We start from the raw sequence: 21099 nt of genomic DNA on the forward strand, positions 1-21099 counted from the left end.
GTGTTGATGAGGTGAAGAAGGCAGAAATGCTATAAGGCCAGGCAGGCAAGAATGGCCAGAAATGGTGGAGTGAAAAATGGAGGGCAAAGATGTAAAACTAAATATCTAAATTATAAAAGCTAATTCAAAAACCCCATATATATATATATTTCTAAGGGTGCAGTTTACCAAATCACTGACAGACCATTACACATACTTTTACACCACCATACACATCACATCAGCAAAGCTGTAGCTCTTCAACTGCCATACACGCAAAGGAGACAACACAGGTCAAATGCTCCACCTATCCATCCCTCCCAGTTTATTCTGACTGCTTTTTGAAAAGTGATGTATGTATTTCAGCAAATTCCTATTTAGGTGACATTCACTTCATTATTTTGAAAATGCCTTGGGTCACCTGAAGTGCCAGGGGCACAACAAGGCACTTGATTTACCAGTGTGTTTAATTAAAATATAACTGTCCAAATCCTAAGGCAGGTTGCTTTAAGAGTCCTTGAAACAGCTCAACTTAATACACAATTAAAACAAGAAAACCCAAAGATCAGAAAAACCCCAGCTTGGCCCCAGTGCACCAAGATCATCCAAAATAACAAACAGCTGTGTGTTTGAAACAGATATTCTGAGTATATAAAGAAGGAACAACAAAACAACCAGGAGGTAATTGTGCAGTCTGTCTCCTAATGAGAAAGGCACTGTAGAACCAAAAATGGGGTGCAGGAGTCATGTTAATATGATTTATTTTCAGCAGGGTAAGTCAGCAGCCATACTTGCCTTACAGCTTTGGGAAAAAAACTTGCAGAATCTTAAAAGGTTCTATACTGGAGAATAGAAAGCTGTCAGTCAGACATGATACATTTTTACATACAAAATATGCAAAACTAAAACCCCTGTATTCTGAATTTCCTACAGCAGCAGGAAAATAGGACACCAACACTGTTTATAGAAAGGAAAAGGACTGAGGACAGAATTCGCATGTAGTCAACAAGTACAATTGCCTAAGTGAGAGACAGAGAAAGGAAGATGAAGAGATGAAGCAGAATACAGGTTATTAAAACACTGTGAAGATTCATAGAGGGTATTTTTCACTGTGTGAATGAACATCTTCCAATTAGCTGTGCATCAACCATTCACTCAAACCACCTTATCTTCAGTAGCTCTACCAGGACTTTAGATATGGTTTAGTAAAAACCAAACAATATCTCCTCCTGCCTTTATTCTTCAGTGGATAAGCCCATCTATTTGCCCTGGGTAATATTTAATGGTACCGAAATGAGGACTTCAGGTCTGATTAGGTCTAACAGGAAGCAAGTCTTAGCATTTTAGAGGGATCCAAATTCCACCTACCCTTACACTAGCACTGAACCTGGTAAAAATAACTACATTTGCCACTACAAGTTCGGTTTTGTCCATTATCAGAAAACCATCTAACTTCAAAATATGCACAAGATAAGCAGCCATATTTGTCTATCCTCCACTAAATTTACTGAGAACAGAAACAGCTTTCTTGTTTCTTTTGAGTATCAAATGCCAACTCAGCTAACTATTACCAGCTTTGATCAAGAACCTGAACATCAGATGATAACTGTGCTCTTTCAGACTTGCTAGTGACATAGGAGAGCTTTTTTTGAAATGAGCAAAATTTCACAGGAATAAACCTTTGTGAAAATTACAATTATTAAATGCTTTGTACAGTCATTAACAAAAAGTGAGCAAGTCATTTGTTGCACAGTTTCTCCAACAGTCCCCTTGATAAAGCAAGTTACAGAAACTGTGTAAGAAAACTAGCATAGCACCATCTAATGTTTCTTTAATTGACTCCACCAAACCCCCAGAGAATCACATATAGTCTACTGGCTTGACTGTACTAAAACAATTATAAATACAAGATATTTATATTTTCAACAACTTCATCAACGACCTGGATGAGGGGACAGAGTGTACCCTCAGCAAGTTCCCTGATGACACCGAACTGGGAGCACTGGCTGATTCCTCAGAGGCTGTGCTGCCATTCAGCGGGATCTCGACTGGCTGGAGAGTTGGGCAGAGAGGAACCTCATGAGGTTCAACAAGGACAAGTGCAGAGTCCTGCATCTGGGAAGGAACAACCCCATGCACCAGTACAGGCTGGGGGTCAAACTGCTGAAGAGCAGCTCTGCAGAGAGAGACCTGGGAGTCCTGATTGATAATAAGCTAAATATGAGCCAGCAATGTGCCCTCGTGGCCAAGAAGGCCAGTGGCATCCTGGGATGCATCAAGAAGAGTGTGGCAAACAGGTCAAGGGAGGTTCCTTCTGACTTCTGATCCTGCAAGGTTCTAAAGACCTTCTCAAAATTTGTTTACAATGTATCTAGCACCTAGAATGAAGACAAAGAGCAGCACTGTTTTGAAAGCTAAAAGAGGAAGAGTTGATTTAGACTACAGAAAAAAAGTACTGAAGAGCCTGCACCTATTTTGGAAAAAAAAAAAATCAGAATGTGTTCAGAATTTCAGGCTGAATTTAATCAGAAAGCATCAGAAATTAATTTATTTGCAAAACACAGCATCTTCTTCACTTCAGTTGCAGACACAAATCGGCAGCTCATGATTCCCATACCCTACACACAGTATGTGAAGGCCTATGAGAGCAGAACTTGGACAAAAACAGTAAACCAAAATCTCACTACATTTTAAAAAGTAATAAAACATTGAAGTGAAAAGCATCATGTGCATTACCCACATTGCATTCTTAAATAATACAGTTCTTACTTCAAGAAGTTCCAACATCATTGTGAATTTCAGACCTAAGAGAAAACCTTGCCAAACCCATTGATTTTTAACAACATTTTCGATTTGTTAGTCACACTCTTAAGTCAACCAGAAAGAAGAGTTAAGTTTCTATTCTGTCACCCTTATGTTTAGGTTCTTATTTACTCCAATAGAAAACTCTGCAAAAGAATGTCTATCTCAAAAGAAAAGCTATGCCATCAACACCACTGTTACCGTGAATATTAATTAACAAGGCTGTCTGCTGCAGAACTCTGTTTCAGAAACTTCATCAAGAGTACCATAAATCAACTTACATTCCTTTTTTTAAATATATATATCCTGGATCATATAGAAGGCACTTTTAGATTTCATTTGTTTTCATGCAGATTAATGCTATATAATTAAAAAACAAAATAGTTTACAGTGTACTTACTTTAGCAATCTGTAACAACACAATGCAGTGTTTTATTGACTCTACCATGCTCTAGGAAAACAAAAGTAACAGAAAAAAAAAGCACATTACTATCCTATAATATTTTTTATTTACAGGTATTTTTATTAATTATACAGAATACTAACTTAAATACTGGTTGAGAACTCAATGGACTCTCATTTCTGTAGGGTCCCTACAGTCCCATCCCCAGGGACAAAAGCACAGCAGCATAAAACTGAAATTTCCAAAAGCCACATCCAACACAGGTTGTCAGGGTGAAATGGAGGTCAGCTGCAAGCTTTCAGAACATTGCAAGTGAGTAAACTGTCACATGAAGAGAGAAGCAGAGAGCTGGGTTTGTTTGCTCTGGAGAAGAGGCTCAGAGGAGACTATCTATAGGCATCAGTATCTGATTGGGATGCAGATGTAAAGACGAAGCTAGACTCTTCTCAGCAGTGTCCGGGGACAGGACAACAGGCAACGGCCACAAATCAAAACACAGGAAATTCACCTTAAACGTTAGAAAACACTTTTTAACTCTAGGGTTGAGCAAACATGGGCACAGGTTGTCCAGAGAGGTTGTAGAGCCTCCATTCTTGGAGTTACTCAAAGCTCAACAAGATTTGGTCCTGTGCAAACTGCCCTAAGCAACCATGCTCTGAGTATGAGGTTGGACTACAGACATTGAGAGGTTCCTTCCAATCTCGACTACCCTGTGGCTTTATGACTGTAAGGTGCTACATATAAATCTGAATACAACACCAGAATCAGGCTGCCTCTGCTGTCACACTGTTGGACCTACTATAGACTTCCACTTTTCTGTTAAAAGCTTTAGAAACTTCCCCAATAAAATACGGTGAATTTCAGGACCTACACATAATATAAAAATTCAAGAAACTTACACTGGTTGTTTCTTTGAGACCTTCAATTTTCTGTAAAACAAAAATCAAAACAGTGTGGTTAAAGACACAATTCCCAGCATCTTCTTTGACCTAAAACACTGTATTTGAATCTTAAATTGGGAAGGAGAGTAGCCAATATGTTAAAAGAATATTTCTGTATATAGACAATGTTTTTATTCTGAAGTTGACAAGACAGAAGCCAAACTGATAACTTAAAGAGGACAACGTTAAGAACTTCTGAGCAGCGACACTGCATATTTACCCCAAGTCTACAGTTTTTTCATAAGATAACAGAAATGAAATGCAGTATGAAGACTCATGCTCCGTTCAATTTGTATCCTTATGTATTATCTTGAATGGTGGCACATTTTAAGGATAAACATTGCCTGAATTTACCATCATTCAAGGATAACAGATGCAGTTAAGCACAGTTTAAAAACAAAAAAAACAAAACACCATGGAGAATAACAGTGCACACATGTTCTTGCTCTTTCAAAGGCTCCAGTAAAAGTGTATCTGGAAATCTGCCTCCATAATTTTATCTAGAAAGACTGGTTCACAAAGATTTCCTGTGTGGAACTGCACTTCAGGCATGCAAAAGGCATCTGCATGCCATTTTACACATAAGCACGACCTCTCTAAGAAGCATATGCATCCTGTTGATGTCCTTGGGTCTGCTGCAGAAGGCAAAATGATTAAATTGGAGTTAGCACTGAACCTCTACTAATTCAATTATAGGACCTCTTTGTATTAATACAAGTGTCTCGTGTGACTTGAGTCATTGTCATCTTGATTCTTGAATCAAAGTGTGTAAAGCAACTTTTTTCCCTGTACAGCACTGCAAACCAAATTCCATACCATAAAAAAGCAACATATATCTATAAATCTACAGGAACTAATAGGCTCAGCTTGTGGATTAAAAAAAAAAACAAATGCAGTGGCAGCTTCCCAACTAATAACTGGACCATGCTGATCTAGGAAACTGCCTATCAGAGATGTTATATCACAGTGTTATGTTACACTTACTTCTGCTGCTAGCAGATAAATATGCCAACAGCTAAAAATTCCTCTGTTGGTTTTTTTTTGTTTTGTTTTTCATGTCTCTACTGTACTTCCAGTCCAAATTTTATCACACATATTGACAAAAGCATTTTAAGTATGACAGCACTGAGGTTTTGAGCCTTTTAGCATCAAAACAGTATAGACAATGTACCCAAAGATACAGATGAAAGATTATGCAGATGAAATAAATCATTCAGCCTCAAAGCTTTATAGCCAACTGTAGAGATACATCAACAGTTTTGATTATTCTTTAACTATTTTTTCCCCCAACATGCTATAGAGCATTTACACAACAAATAAACTGGTATCTTATTCCCTTCACCAATATCATCTTTGAAGAAAATCTGGAAGTGATGCAGGGCCATATAATGCTGGTTTCTCCCTACCCATTTATAGACTAAAGACTTACACATTGTTACTCTTACACATAGGTACAGATAAGAGGGGAATTTATCCAAGATAACACAGAGATGGGAAAAACCTCAGGACACCTGGTTTCCAATGTCTATCCACAAATTATACAGTCATGATTTTTTTTCTCTGTGGAAAGGAATTCTTTTTCAGATGGCCAGCTTCAGTAACTGTAGGCATTAATCCAGTATTTCTCATATTTGTGTTGTATGGCTACCTTGCAAGAATACAGCACATGGAACTGGAATGTTGTCATCTTTATATGCATACAAAATTATTACACACAATATTTGCACACAAAAAAGCAGGAAAGTCAGACAGACGCAGCCCCTGGGAAGACTCTTCCAAAGAGTACCTGTCCTGTTCTTTAGGGCTAAGCAAACATGGATATGGAAGTCTCTGGGTTTTCATGAGAAATGTGATATTCTATAACAGGGATGTAAGCAGGAATAAAATATAATGAACTCCCCACCATAAGATTTCATAGACATGAGACTGGAGAGGTCAAAGGAGTTACATTGAAGATAAAAATCAAATCAGAGAATATAATTTATTACTAGAAATTATCACAATTTTCTCTCAACATCCCTACTCTTTGAAAATTGGTGAAGAGAAAATGTTAATAAGACAGTTTCCTTAATTTTAGGTAATGAATACACATGTTTTCAAATGAAACATCAATTTCCTTGCAGAATGCAGCCACACGCTATATCTAATCTAATCAAATTGCAGGCTGCTGCTGTAATTACTCCATTTACTTGCTGCTTGTTGCACCTCAACATCTGAGGTTTTTCTGAAGCCAGTGGTGATCTAACAGAAAGCTAATTTTATTTCATTGAACATGATGTGTGCCTCAACTACAGAAGGATCAGCTCATCCAGCAAAGAGAGGCAGCAGAGGCATGTAGCGGTACCAGACTCATGGTCAGAATGGGTAAGGTGCAACCTGAATTTGTGTGCTCAGCCTTGGATTTACTTCACAGAAAGTTCTCATTGTGAACTAAACAGCTTAAGCTAGCTGCACTTGCCTCTAAAACCCTGTTAATTATAGTCAGCTTTGTTACAGCCTGACAAATATACACCTCCTGGCTGTGCTGATGCTTTTGAATGCTTAGCTTTATTTTCCCTGATTTGTATGGTCAAGATAGCTTCATAAAACTGAACAAAAAGGTTTACTTCTCACCAATAATATTGCTAACCCTTTAAGAAAACAAGGTCCCTTTCTTGTCTTCACTTTGAAACACCAGTGCTCTCAGATCACACACCTCCCTTTGCTTCCTATGCAACCAGACACGTGCATTGTACTGCATTAGTACATTCATCAAAACTGGCAGCACTGCAAGCTACAGTATGTTTGCAAGACAGTATGATCCCACTACACAGTGCTAGTTGGACTTCTGGCAGTATCAATATAAAATAGAGAATTCATCATAATCACAATATTTCTCAGTCTTCAAAACCCATCGTCTCCATCTGTGCTGGCATCTTACAAGTTCAACAGACTACCATTTCTCAGGAAGAACATATCCAAGAATCTTGAAGTATCTCAGAACACCTATACACTCCATCATTATCTTCAAAAGGACCAAATATTCTGTAACTGAAAACCAGCTCAACCAATGCTCTGCACACTTGCAAAGAAAACAGCTCAGTTTTAAATGCTTGGCCACAAACAGTTGCAGAAAAGAGGACTCGCGTAACAACTCAAACGACCAAATCTTGTTTCCTTAGAATAAAAATACTATGAGTTGGATGGAAGTATCTTGCACGTTACACTTAGCTCATAGTCTGATAACTGAACCATACTTCAATAAATAAATAGGAAATACTGCTAAATACAGTATCAAAAAACTTCTTAGCTACTTTAGTAAAGGAAGAGACACAATCAAAAAAGTGCTTTGCCAAGTCTTTTTCATTTTTAATAGGGAATAAATGGAATCTATTGTAATAGCAACACTCATCAAGATTTAAAACCAGAGGAGGCTGACCTCTTCTAAAAAAGCCTCTGGCTTTCTCCATAAAGTCAATCTGTCCATTCCATAGATACCTTGCAGAGACAAAGAAAGAAATCAGCACAATGTGCAGAAGGTCTCCAGGGATTAGAAATACTGTCACAGGAGAAAAACAAAGTACTGCCTGATCGGCAAACTAGCAGCTGGAGGGAGGTCAAAACTGAAGGAGAACTCTTCCCCATAAGATATACTGAAGGAGAAACAAAAAAAACCTTTAGATCTTTTGGTCAGATGTCTACAAATCAAACATACACATAGAATACTTGTACTTCAAAGTTCTTGTGAAAGCCTGTATGTGCAAAAGAACTCCAGAAAGATTATCACTTATGAAGTCCCTAAGATGCCGTATAACACATCAAACAAGATGGATAACACATGAAAGGTCACAATCATTATAAGTAAACTAATCACGGAAAGCAAACTGTTTTCAAAACTGAAACCAAACACCAAGCAAACATCAGCTTTTTTTTCACAAGTGAAACTGGAGGGAGGGAGGAAAGTAGAATGAGATACATCACTACTTTATGATATTGTAATTGCTGCATTTGCTGAAAACAAAAGCAACCCCTAAGTAAGAAACCCTTTGCAAAGAACTGATAAATCCATCCTCCACACCACACCAGTCAGCACACAAAACTAACTACTTAATGCCATACTCACACCAGCAAAGGCATGTGCTAGCCTTTCTTAAACACAGTCACTGAACTCTGACCTACAAACTCAACACTGAAATGGAATAGGAGAGGATGCAAAAAAATACACAATGCTTAAGTGAATTACAACCTTGCTAAAGAGGCTGTGGTCCCCATATGGCAAGGTATATCCTTGGCATCCTCACCTAAGGTGAACAAATTAGTATCTTTTGGGACTTCCAAGATGTGGCATGCTAGTCACAGAACTACACAAGTTGCAGAGTGATTGCATGAAACATGTGATTCCTGCTATTTACTTTTTTCCTTCAGAATAGCTTTGCTATTCCTATAAACACTCATCCTTGTTAAAGATTAAAAAAAATTAAGCATAAAATGCTTTTGGTTGTTGGATAACAGAGGAGTAACCATCTCCTATAGGCTGAAACCTTTTTTTAATGTTATGACATCCAGTATTACTAAGAACTGTGATTGCAACCTATTTTAACACAAACAACGTTATTAGTTTCACAAATTGTTGTAAGTGATTTTGACAGCTTGACAAGTTTGAACTGTACTTTCAATTTCTATAGTTAACACCAAATTGAGGCACAAAACCATCTGATTCAGCAAAACAGACACTATTTAAGACAAAAAGTACTTGCTTTTCTCTGTTCATCATCTTTGCAGTTCTGGAGTTTTTCATCAAAGAGCTGAAAGAAAGGGAGACTTGTGAAAAGAATTGAAATGTTATTTTTTCATATAATATCAGCCAGAAACACTCAAATTTCACACCTAAAAGCACCTAAGTACTTAAGTTATACAATCTTGGTACTATGACCCAAAGAAGTTTTTGTCTGATCTTTCTTTCTGGTATGGCTTGACCATGGTTTGGGAAAAAACAAAAAAAAGTGAGGTTACATGACAAAAGTGACACTGATCAAAACACCTTTAACTATCTTTCTTTTATTTCAACAAAGATCTTTGGGGCACATACAGTGCTTAACAAAACAGCCTCGACTTATACCAACACTTCCACATAGCTCATTATTCAGGTACATGATTCAAATAATTTAAGATTTGTAAATACTCCTTTGAGAGGATATATAGTGATTTCCCAGCATTAACTTCTATTTTCTTAAAAGTGGAATACAAGGCACAGATAAGCAAAACAAAACATATTCTCATTGAAAACTTGTGTGTGTGTGTTTAACACAAGCTGATCTAAAACAGTTGAAAGTTGCCTCCAAGAGCACTCTAAGGTGTACATACAAATAACCATTAAGTACAAGTTTTTCAAGGAAGAAAAAAGATGTAAGAGTAACACTCCAAAGTTCATTACATACACTCTTGCTCAGAAAAGAGGCTGTAATTCTTAGCAGGTGAGCTGCAGTTCTTCACTCAACTGTCTGCCTAAAAACTCCTCATGTGTTCCCTTTTCCTTGAGAACTGATTTCTGGTTCCAGAAAAAGATTGTAGCCTTGGGTCTCTGTCCATCCCCAAATTCACTCCTCTTTCATTATTAATTCCTATGCCCCCTCACCCCAGCTGGCAATGATAACAATTAGAAGGTGCAGAGATTTAAATACCTTCTTTCAGTGAAGTGTGCTAGATGGCTCCAGAACAGGAGACAGAGAACTCCTGATCAAGTCTTTGCAGTTTAGCTTTGAATTTTGTGTGCATCTCTTTTTCTACCTTTATTTTCGTTGGCATGCTCCGCCTTCTCCTGCAACTGAATTTTTGCTGAACATCCCCCATGCTACACATGCCCACTGTATCAGGGAAAAAAAATCCACACCAGCAGAACTGAAGCAATCTTAACAGCAATTTTCACCTGCTGAGTCATAGGAAAGACTGTTCTAACCATCAGCAAATTTTTTCTCAATAAAGTGAATACTGAGATACGAGCCCACCATCCCTCACCTTTCCACCTACTCTTAAAATACATATACAAAGTGAAAAGAACTGTATTTGTACAAAATTTCTACGGGATCTTTTCACTCAAAGACAAAGAACAGGTTATCTATCACTACTGCAACAAAGTCTGAAGCTCTCTGCAACTGTAGTTACATATAACTTGACAAAATTTTCACAGAATCATAGAATCACAGAATGGTAGGGGTTGGAAGGGACCTTTAGGGATCATCTAGTGCAACCCCCCTGCAGAAGCAGGGTCACCTAGATCAGGTCATATAGGAACATCACAGAATCTTAAGGGTTGGAAGGGACCTCGAAAGATCACCATATAATTTAATTACACTTTAAAATTAAGTCATCCCTGCCATTTCCATGAAGCTATATATACAAGAGAATGGTCCAGCCATTGTAATCCATTCTATAAAATCTGAGTTATTCTTTTCTAACTCTATTTTAACAATCCCAAGACCCATTCTAAGGGAAAGCCATTTTCAGCTAATTTCAGTTGATCACTTATAACTTCTGGTTTTCATACTTCCAGTAAAAAATCTCTTTAGTTCAAAAGAAGTTAGAATGTATGTAACATCCTAAGCTAGGGAGAAAGAGTAAAAAAAAATATCTATTACCAGCAGACCTCATAGATAAAAAGGTATGTTTTCTCCAGTTCACAGCCAGCTCAGCCAGATGAGTTTTTTCTGCATCCCACCTTTACCAGAACATGTACCAAGCATAAAATGCAAAAGACTCTCTCTTGAGCTTGCCTTCAATCAGACCTTGAAATCCACACTGACAAACACACTCACAACACAGTAAATACACCAGTTAGTTACCTTACCTTCAACTGGTCTATCAAGATCTGTAAGTAGGCATCTGCCTCCGTAAGTTTCTTGTCAAAATCATGAACACTGGGAACAAATCCTGAATCCACACCCTAGGTATAAATAAAAAACAAATATATAATTAAGAGTTTTGGAGGAGGGAAAACAGGTAACAAAAATACAGTTTTTCCTGCCAGATAAAATGTTGCCTTGCCTCTCATCCCGCCATGTGCAAACACAGGCACACAGCTGAACACATTTGTCTTCTATTTGCAGCTAAATCAATAACACTAAATTACTCCACATTTTCAGTGGGGGTATAATCATCACACACCAGAGTATTTCATTACTTATGATTGAACAAACCCCCTTAAATTACACTAATTAAATTTTCTTTGGAAAATATAAATGAGAGCTCTAAGTTCTTCTAAAGACTGTCTTGTGACTCCATATTCTAAATTTCAGCTAAGGAAGACAAAATCATACCCAATTGGATGATTGTGCTTTTCACATTTCAGACAATATTGCTCAACTCACAGCTTTCTTGCTAATAGCTTATCTGAATTTCTTCTTAAATATGGACTCACCTTTAAGGTGAAAAATCCAAAATTATTACTCGTGGTTGCCCTAGCTCCTTTACAGATGTAATGACTTGCACCCTTGTCACTATATGTGATTTCTACATTTTGTTACACATATGCCAACAAGGACAAAGTATCAGTACCGTGAAGAATGATTATTTTTCAGTTTTCTTGCCTGCAAATGTTTCCCTTAATAACTTAAGACTCAAAGCAAGCTTCTGCATATACATAGTCTCTACCTTTTAACTGGTAAATGGGTTAACAAATCTTTAATAACAGGAAAGAAAAGAGAGGATTCTTGAAATTGATTATTCTGACTTCATGCACATATGCTATATAAACACATTTAAGATTTATTTATATAATACCTTCAATGAAAAAACAAATGTTGAGACTCTTCCACCTTAAAAAAGTCTACAATGCATATCAAATACATAGGAAGAAAAAACCCATGAAAGATAAAGAAGTAAACATCAGTTATAAGAGAAACATAATCCTGAGAACAGCATTAACAAGACACTCCTACCAGCTTAAGTACTTTCACCAGTATTCACACTGATCTAAAATACAACATCTTCACTTCAATGAATGAAATCACCAGCTGTGCTCTTCTGACTGCTGAGACTCTCCAGAGTCCGAATATGTCAAGATCAGCCAGTGGTTAAAAACCACTTCATATGGGGGATAATGGGTGGTCCATAGTTGTGAAATCCTGTATTAGCATTACGTTTTCTTGAATGTTGTTTGCTCTGTCAATATATAGTTTCTCTTATTTTTGTATGATAATAGGCCATCATACTAAGACCTTTATTGATGGCTCTTTGGTGGTGTGAAGACTTGTGAGCAACAGAGAAATTACTTAACAACTTGCTCTTACTTCTGTCAAGCTAGGTGACAGCATCATGCACACCCTAAAACAGAAAGCTGCATTTGATTCATTTGCCACATCTTGAAAGGAAAGGGTTTACAAGCTGGTCTGGAGTTGAGTAAACAACTCATGCTAGGAGTCCTGAAAAATTTTTCCCTTTATAAATGACCCCTTTTTTTTTAAGAGGGTAAATAGGAGGACAACAATAAGATATAAACCAATTGAAAATAGATATTAAGAGCTTTATTTCCATTACAGAATTGCTAGTACTAAGGAGTTTAGATGTCATTTCCCTGTCCTCCAAATTAGAAGTCATGCACATATCACTAATGTATTTGTATTCAATTCATGCTGAGAAGCAATTCCAACCCAATTTAAACTAGTTCTTTCAAACTAGGATGGGATGAAGAGATCGCATCATCCTCAGAAGCAGTACACCAGAAAAATGCAAAACTATTCCTCAAATAAAAGCACTACAACAACAACCTCTGTAGACAGTCAACAGTAATGAAGGCAAGGAAACTATGAAAAAGATAGAGGTAACAGCAAAAACTTGACAAGAGCTGTCCTTGTAGAAGAACTTTACTGCAGGAGGAAGAGAAAATGCTCTACAGAGCAGAGTCCCTTATCTTTTTGAAGATACTTATGCTATATTCTGCATCTAATTAGAATTTCAAGTCCAACAAAAGAGTTTTGTGGAAGTTATGTTTGAAGGAGTGAACAAGAGTGGTTTCCCTCCATCTGCAATATCTCATCAGACACACATTCCCTGCCTACATCACATCTGACTTTGTCAAGTAGGACATTGCCTGTAAAAACCACAGATAGAAAGCTGAAGAAAACCAACAAATCTACTAGTAAGTCAGTCAGTAAACAATGGCACCGTCTGGTCTTTTTATTTCTGGCAAAGATAACCACTCTTTTTTTTCCTCTGCTAGACTTTAAAGCAATAATTAAGGCTCCAAATGTAAATGTCTTAAGATAAGTTTGAAAGCAATTGCATAAGTTATGGAAGGCATAAAAGTCTTCCAAACAGTCAGAATACTGCACTTCTTAAGGAGGAAAAAAAAATCTGCTTTGCAAAACATAAAATGCTTAGCAAAGACTGTGTAGCTATAGATATTATCAGGTGTTCTAGGAAAGGTGTTTTGTAACATCTTTCGTATGAGGAAAGGCTGCGGGAACTGGGGCTGTTTAGTCTGGAGAAGAGGAGACTGAGGGGAGATCTTATTAACATTTACAAATACCTAAATGGTGGGTGTCAGGAGGTTGGGGCATCCCTTTTTTCTATAGTAGCTAGCAACATGACAAAGGGATGAAGCTGGAACACAAAAGGTTCCACTTAAATATAAGAAAAAGCTATTTCACTGTTCAGGTGAGGGAGCCCTGGCATAGGCTGCCCAGAGGGGTTGTGGGGTCTCCTTCCTTGGAGGTCTTCAAGACCCACCTGGACATGTTCCTATGTGACCTGATCTAGGTGACCCTGCTTCTGCAGGGGGGGTGGGCTAGATGATCTCTAAAGGTCCCTTCCAACCCCTACCATTCTGTGATTCTATGAAAGCAGAGTTCAAAACCCAGAAATATTTACATACTGATGTAACATTTTGTCTTTAAAGCACAGGTTACATTTCTGAAGCCTCACAAATACTAAGTATACCCCTAGGGTCCCATTTATTACCTACACAAATTTATAACATGCTTGTTCACTAACAAAGTTACTTTGTTAGCAAAATCCGAAACCAGCATGGCAGTTTGCAAGGCTGTTCCAGCAGCACTCAAAACACACCTGTATTGGATAAATTTTTAAACTAAAAGAACCTGTTCCTAGTTTTATGCCAGCATAAAACTCACTAGGGAGAACAATCTGACCCCTGCCTTGCCACAACTTTCCCACAGGTAGTTGTAGAGAACGAGAAGGTCTCCCCTGAGCCTTCTTTTCTCCAGGCTAAATAGTCCCAGATCCCTCAGCTATTCCTCACATGAGATGCGCTCCAAGTCCTTTACTAGCTTGATAGCCCACCTCTGGATCCTCTCCAGCACTTCAATGCCCTTGTAATAGAGAGAGGCCCAAAACTGGACACAGTATCTGAGGTGCAGCCTCACCAAAGCCGAGTACAGGGGAATGATCACCTCTCTATTCCTGCTGACAACACTGTTCCTGATACAGGCCAGGATGCCCTTGGCCTTCTTGGCCACCCAAGTCAGCACAAACGTTTCCCTTGTCACATAATCATCTCAATATGGAAACTAATCTGGGTTAAAACTGAACTCAGAAAGGGAAGGCAGCAGGAAAAGTATTAACTTGTGCCAATTCCGAATCCAGTTCCAGATGCAGCTGCACTGCCTCTTCCATTTTGCTGGGAGAAGCGAGACTACTGACAGCAGCAGTACCAGCTCTTACGTATTGGTGAAGCCATGCTGTAACTTTACTATTTAAATTACTGTACCACTCTTCACAGCAACTACCCAAGATCCACTTCTTAAAGTACAGTTTTCTTATCCTACTATTTGCTACTTATGAAATAAATATACTGTCTAAATATGGAGATATCAAGCTACAGGGCAACTTTTTCTTTAAAAGAAAATATTCCTTTTACTTTTATGGTAGTTAGAAATGGCCTACCTTTGTACTGACAGTCATTTCAGTTCCCTAGTCTCCACATCAAGTCCAGATGCAGACTGAAATAGTTTGGGGCATTATCCAAAGGGGTTTTGCAAGTTTGAGTATGAAATCCTTTGTCATCAAGTATTTAAAGACTCTCTAATGTGGATTACCACTGTCACATCTACCCAGAAAGCATGAAAGTCATCCTATTTGTGGAACATGCAAGTTTCAGTGGTGGTGTTTTGTTGCTTGTTTGTTCATTTTTTTAAATTGAGTTGGTAGTTAGTTGTTTTTTAAGCATTCTGAACAGCCTCTTTAGTTATCACTTTAAGGCACTCACAAAGATGCTCTACAGCAGCAGTAAAGTGCGGAAAAGTACACTTCAAGACATGGGATTTAAGGTAAGGATGAGTGTGAAAGCTTCAGGTAACAGGAGAAAGGACTTGCAAAGCTCATCCCTACAGTTCAGGAGGAGCATGACTCTTACAGAGAGGATCCTAACTGTATCAGAACACGTGCACATGTTTATTCATTTAGAATTTTAAAGTTTATTCAGTTTTTACTGAATTCCCTTAAGGCATAAGATTACTATCGTTACTAGTGATTTTAGTGAGATTCAGATTTCTAACAGTGGTCTTACATTTTTCAGACTGAAGAAGAAAGTAACTATGGTCAAAAAAGATGAGTTATCTTCAAGGAGTGTTCACATGGGAGAGTTCCCAAGCCAAGAAGTACATGTAGCATTAGGGTGCCACAGAGGAGGGGTGCAGGACATTTATGTTTAACAAGAAGAGTAAAAGTACTTGTTTGAACAGGATTGCTGGTTGACTGTAAGATGCTGGTGAGGAACAAAAGAACATTTGAGATAACTTATCAACTGCCTACTTCTGCCCAGACAAACAAGAAACCTAACTCACAATACACCTTCGCTCCACACAAACCCTTCCCCTTATCTCTCATGAGTATGAAGCAACTGATGTGATGCCACTGCAAAGTCACCGACCTGTGGTAATGACACAACAACAACATCTTGGGAGGGGTAAGGGGAAAAACACTGGTAGATTCAGAATAGTATTTTCAATACTATGACACCATCTACCTTCAAAGAGTTTTCAATAGACAAAACTAACACTAGAAAAACTATGCATATTTTTAGTAATGCCTTGGTATAAGGACATAAAAAACCACAGCAAGCAGAACAACAGACTTCAGTTTCAAAATTCTGAGAAATTAGATTACAGGCATATCTGAAATGTCTCCTCCATATCTGAATACAATATTACTAATTGTCAGCCCTGTGGACAGTCAAGATCCCTTTACTCATTCTATATATTTGTGACTCAGTTCTTCCTCATTTCCTTGGCTGTAGCTTATTCTTACAAGTTAAGGTTTGGGGATGTGTGCATGTATTTAACAATTTCTAAGTGTTTCAAAAACACTTCCATTATCAAGACTGAAGGACAACACAGCAGGGCATTCAGGCAGAAATAAAACTAACAAAACTAATCAGACTAGAGAACTTCCAGATACCACTTCACCTCTCCACCTCAGGTTAATCCCTTATCCTTTCCGATTTGGTTTGCACAACACAGGAACTACTCCAGTTTCAGCACACTTTCTCACGGCCTACGGATGTGTGTTTGACACTATGAAAAAAAACCTTAATCAGAGCCTTATTTTTTCAACTTGGACACTTCAGTACCAGAACAGGCAGGCTGAAAGCAGCATGAAGTAAGATTCATAAAAGATATATCATTTTGGACAAAAACAGATGCACAGAGGTTTTATGACAGATAACTACATGTTTCTGTTTGTGAAAGGAATAAAGAACCTAAGAAAATACCCTCACAGAAAATAATCTCTGCCACAGCGCTCAAACCCCCATCCATACCCACTGAGCCAATAATCCTCCCAGAGAACTCATTTGACTTTATTATCTAAATGAAAAGGAAAGCAAAAGAACATCAAGTGCATGAAGTGGCGTTTTGTTTTAAATGTTAACTGAAGTCAAAGCTTGTTTGTATACAAGGGGCTCTTGTAACCGGGTGAAAGCATCCCTCCAGGCATGCAGAAACTCAGCGGCACTATGGTGAGGAATCACAGCCATGCCCGGACACTCGCGAGTCCCCCTGCGCAGGACGGCCGTGCCCGGGGACTGCCCAAGGCCGATGTCCGCCGCCTGCCCCCGGGAATGACCCTCGCACCCACTCGGGCGGGGCAGAGCAGCGGCCACGGCCGCCCGGCCGCCGCAGGGAAGACGGGTGGCACCGCTCGGCTTCCACCCAGGGAGGCGGCGGGGAGGGGAAGTGCTCTGGAGGGAGCACGCAGCAGCCCCAACGTTTGTCCTCCTCCTCCCCGTCCTTCCCTGCCCCGTACTCACACCGGCCATTCCTCCGCGCGCGCTGCGCTGAGGCGAGCGGAGCTCCGGGGCCGACTTGGCCGCCAGCCGGGCCCCGGCAGCGCCGCCTCCGGCGGGGGGAGCAGCGGCGGGGCCGCAGCCCAGGGGAGCCTTTCCCTTCCCCGCCCCGCCGCTCGGATCGCGAATAAGGCGGCCGCCCATTGGCGGGCGGGCGGGGCGCGCCCCTCTCTCCGGAGAATGGCGGGCGGCGAGCGGGGGCCGGCCCGGGGCTGCCCTGAGAGCACGGGAGGCCGGCGGACAAGCCGCGGGGTGAGGGCGGCCGCCGCGTCGCGCCCCTGTCACCGAGACAAAGGCCGTTGTGCGGGGCGGGCGAGGCCCGGGGCACCCGGGCGGGGCGCCAATGCCACCCTGTCAAAGGCTTCGGCAGTTGCGGAGTCGAGAGCGCTCTGGTAAAGCTCAGCAAGGCTATCAGAATTGAGGGGCTTCTGCCTCGAGACAACAGACGGTGCTTAGCTCTTCAGGCAGCCTCCGTAACTTCAGCCCTGGCTCCAAAGGGCTTGTTCATTCCACCCTCGCATCCCGCTCCTGAAGTCGTTGACAGCACTTTTCTACCTCATGAAAAGAGATGTTTTCCAAGGAGACTTACTCTTACTTCTTAAATCAGCATCTGCTCAGCAACTCACATCTATGAAGATGGTGAGCCTAGATAGTTCCCAATCTGGGGTATAAGTGAAAAGTATTCCAGCTAGTCTGAAAATAAGGGCCTCAGAAACAAAAAAGTGACCAGTACACTGAAGAAGGTTCTGGAAAATCAATGGTAGGCACACAGTGGGCCCAAAAGTTCAATGCTCAATGGTTAACATATTTAAGAGGGATGAGGATATGTTTCTTAGCAATCAGGTCTAGATTTTTGATTTTTCCCTCAAAGATTACTAGATCAATTACTAACTTAGGGGTTCTTTTTAATCTAAACCTGCCTTACTTATTTGAAAAAGTCCTGGAATGTGAACTGGTTGGTTATGCAACAGGAAACAGTTGTTATCAGCCACAATCATGAAATCTATATCTGACAATAAAACTATAACCCATGATTTCCAAGGCGTGGAAGTGTACGTTTAGAGAAAACTGCAGTATATTCTGGTGTTTCATTTCTGTAGTCTGTGTCACCAAGCCACAAAACGTCTTCTGGATGGAGAAAAGTGCACAGATTTCCTTTAGTTTGTTTCAAGACTAAATAGGACTGCTCATGTTAATGTATTCACTTTCTCCAAGCTGCAGCTGGGGAAGGAGGAATCCCTTGGGAGACAGTTCAACCCTTCTAAGTCCATGTGTTGTTCTGAAGATAATCTGTCTCCTCACACCCACTGCAGGGCAGAGTTCTTCACTCTGTGGTCAGCTACCCTGTCCAGATGGACAGATTACTTCTAAAATATCCATGACATGTTACTAGGGACACAAAGCTGATTGTCAAACTTGAACTTTTATCCAGGGATCTGCTGGCCACTAGGAAATTTGTAGTGGTCTTCAAGTCAAAAAAAAGGCTGAGAAATCGCTGTTTAGCAGGAAATTAAGGTAAATTGACTGAGATGGCACAAGTGCCTAAAGTTGGATGGGACACATTCAGTCTCGTTCTAACTCTTTAGACAGGGCAAACGTCATCTATATCAGTCTTTATAAGCTTCTGATCTTTCTGTGATATAAGGGATTTTAATGTGTCTTTCTTTACATGGTACCAATTGTTAAAGAGACCTAATTCTCTTCCCATACTCCTAAAGCATACCAAACCTCTATTCAGTACAAATAATGAATACTTATTTTCAGATTTCTACACTGTCATCAGATACCTTAGTGGAACAAACCAAGTATGAAAGAATCCCTTTCATAAAGAGTTTGGGTTTTTCTCCAGGGCAAAAGTAAAGGTTTGGCAAGTCTGACAGATATGTCCAAGTCTAGAACATAGCTAGACACTGCTCTTAGATAACTAGTGCTAAGAACTATCCTCAGTCCAACTACTGATACCCAGCTTACATAGTGGATTCAAACATAGCTATTTACCATTTTTGTCATCCAGAAAGAGGCTCAATGCTGCTGTCTCATTTAAATATCAAAATTAGGTAGTGTAGAAGAACCCAACAGGCTTGACCCAAAAAGGACTATCTTCCAGGTTTGGTTTGCTTTTGTTTTTTAAAAAAAACAACAAAACAAAACAACTAAAAATACCACAGCAAGTCTGGAACCACCAATTAAAAATAGGAGCAAATAAACAAAGTCTTATACTGACTTTTCATGGTGGTAAGACAAGAAAATAGTAACAAAGACTCTAATCTCAGGTGCCTCTACTGACGTCTTACTATATCTGATTGTCTAGGTTATCGAATGAGCAGATGTTACACAGGATTTGTTTGATATTAGCAGTCACACCATTATATTTCATTGCTTTGAAAAAAAGAAACGAGTTAAAAGTGAAAATGAAACTTGCCTGAAGCTGGAGGGTATGGCGGAGAATGGTGTCCTCTAAGGCATGAATCCACTTCTCTCTCTCATCAGCATCTCGAGCTGAAGAAATATTCAAAAGACATTGTTAAATTACATGCAGCATACTAAAAGCCATAAGTAAACAGATCTGATGTCCTCACTATATATAGAAATGAATCCATATTATCTTTAAGTCACCATGAACGTAACTCCACAGTTGTCTTAAAATCATGGTTATTTTTCTGTAGTTACAGCTTTGTAACATCATTGTGTTAACCTACTCTTTGTTGCTGGTGAGATGTTTCAAATTATCATGCATGCAAAAAGCTTTTCTGCTTTGGTAGAAATTGTATTCTACTAATAACTGTACCACATGTCAATTTTTTTTGAAATTAACTACAAGAATAGTTCTGCATTACTGCTATTTGTGATGATCTGTCCCTTGTCCATCTTCAGGGGCATACATGAGAAGAGAGTTTGCACAGACACTCCTCACTGAATTCATTAAGCCATTTTACAATCTTCTTGGTTACAAGAAGCTGTTCGATCTGCAATAAATTATCCAGTAATTCTACTTCAGTGTTCCACAGTAACTTTGAATAAGTTAGCTATTCATGTATGGATTCGTAAGACAGGACAAACACTGTAACAGGTCACCAGTGTGAACAATGAAGCACAAATAATAATAATGTGAAATACATAATTAACATTTTTTAAACTCAAGACAATCTTACTCTAAAACTGCATAGAACCTGAATAATGTGTTAAGAACAACATACACAGTAACATTTTCATACTTCTGCAACAGACCACCACACAGTTTTAATTAAGAATTCTAGTCAGGAAGTAATAACAAAAGAAGATAATTATTCATCTCAGTTGCAGATGTTGGTAGTTAAGAAAGCAATATGTTAAGTGATGATTTAAAGGAGGCAGCGAATGCCTTTCAGAGCTGAGAGGACAAGGAAGAGAAGAGCTGGAGAAGGAGGATAAAGAACAGATCAAAACAGACTAAGGGCTCTTTTTCTTTCTTTCTTTTTAATCCGCAACACTGCTTTTCTGCCCCTCTATCTCCAGAACACACATGGCACCTTTACTTTGCTAGTTGGAAAGAGTTCCTTGCTGTGCTCTCAGAGTGTTTAAAAAAACCACAGAAGAGCCAGTGGACTCCAGGTGAAGAAAGAAGAGAAAAATCCACAAGCATCAAACAGACTGTAAACAATCTGTACAGATTTAGAACAGTTATTGACAATTGTTTCTAGTTCCTCATTCAAGTGCAA

The 21099-nt window shown here is 39.3% G+C and overlaps 1 protein-coding gene across 3 annotated transcripts in view; it reads right to left on the reverse strand.

The window, feature by feature from the left end:
• The window catches only part of OSBPL9 (oxysterol binding protein like 9), a 61192-nt gene that overhangs the window by 14626 nt on the left and 25467 nt on the right, over positions 1-21099 (reverse strand). For 2 of the 3 annotated variants that reach the window (XM_062003263.1, XM_062003262.1), the window contains exons 4-8: positions 19824-19900; positions 10949-11044; positions 8862-8909; positions 4084-4113; positions 3182-3232 (exon numbers count right to left, since the gene is read on the reverse strand). In XM_062003263.1, coding sequence (XP_061859247.1) covers positions 3182-3232; positions 4084-4113; positions 8862-8909; positions 10949-11044; positions 19824-19900 — 302 coding nt within the window. Of the gene's footprint in view, positions 1-3181; positions 3233-4083; positions 4114-8861; positions 8910-10948; positions 11045-17365; positions 17459-19823; positions 19901-21099 lie in introns of those variants that run through there. The other variant, XM_062003264.1, reaches the window with a different exon arrangement.

The sequence above is a fragment of the Colius striatus genome, chromosome 10 (genome assembly GCF_028858725.1).
Source record: "Colius striatus isolate bColStr4 chromosome 10, bColStr4.1.hap1, whole genome shotgun sequence".
In the NCBI taxonomy this organism is placed as follows: domain Eukaryota; kingdom Metazoa; phylum Chordata; class Aves; order Coliiformes; family Coliidae; genus Colius; species Colius striatus.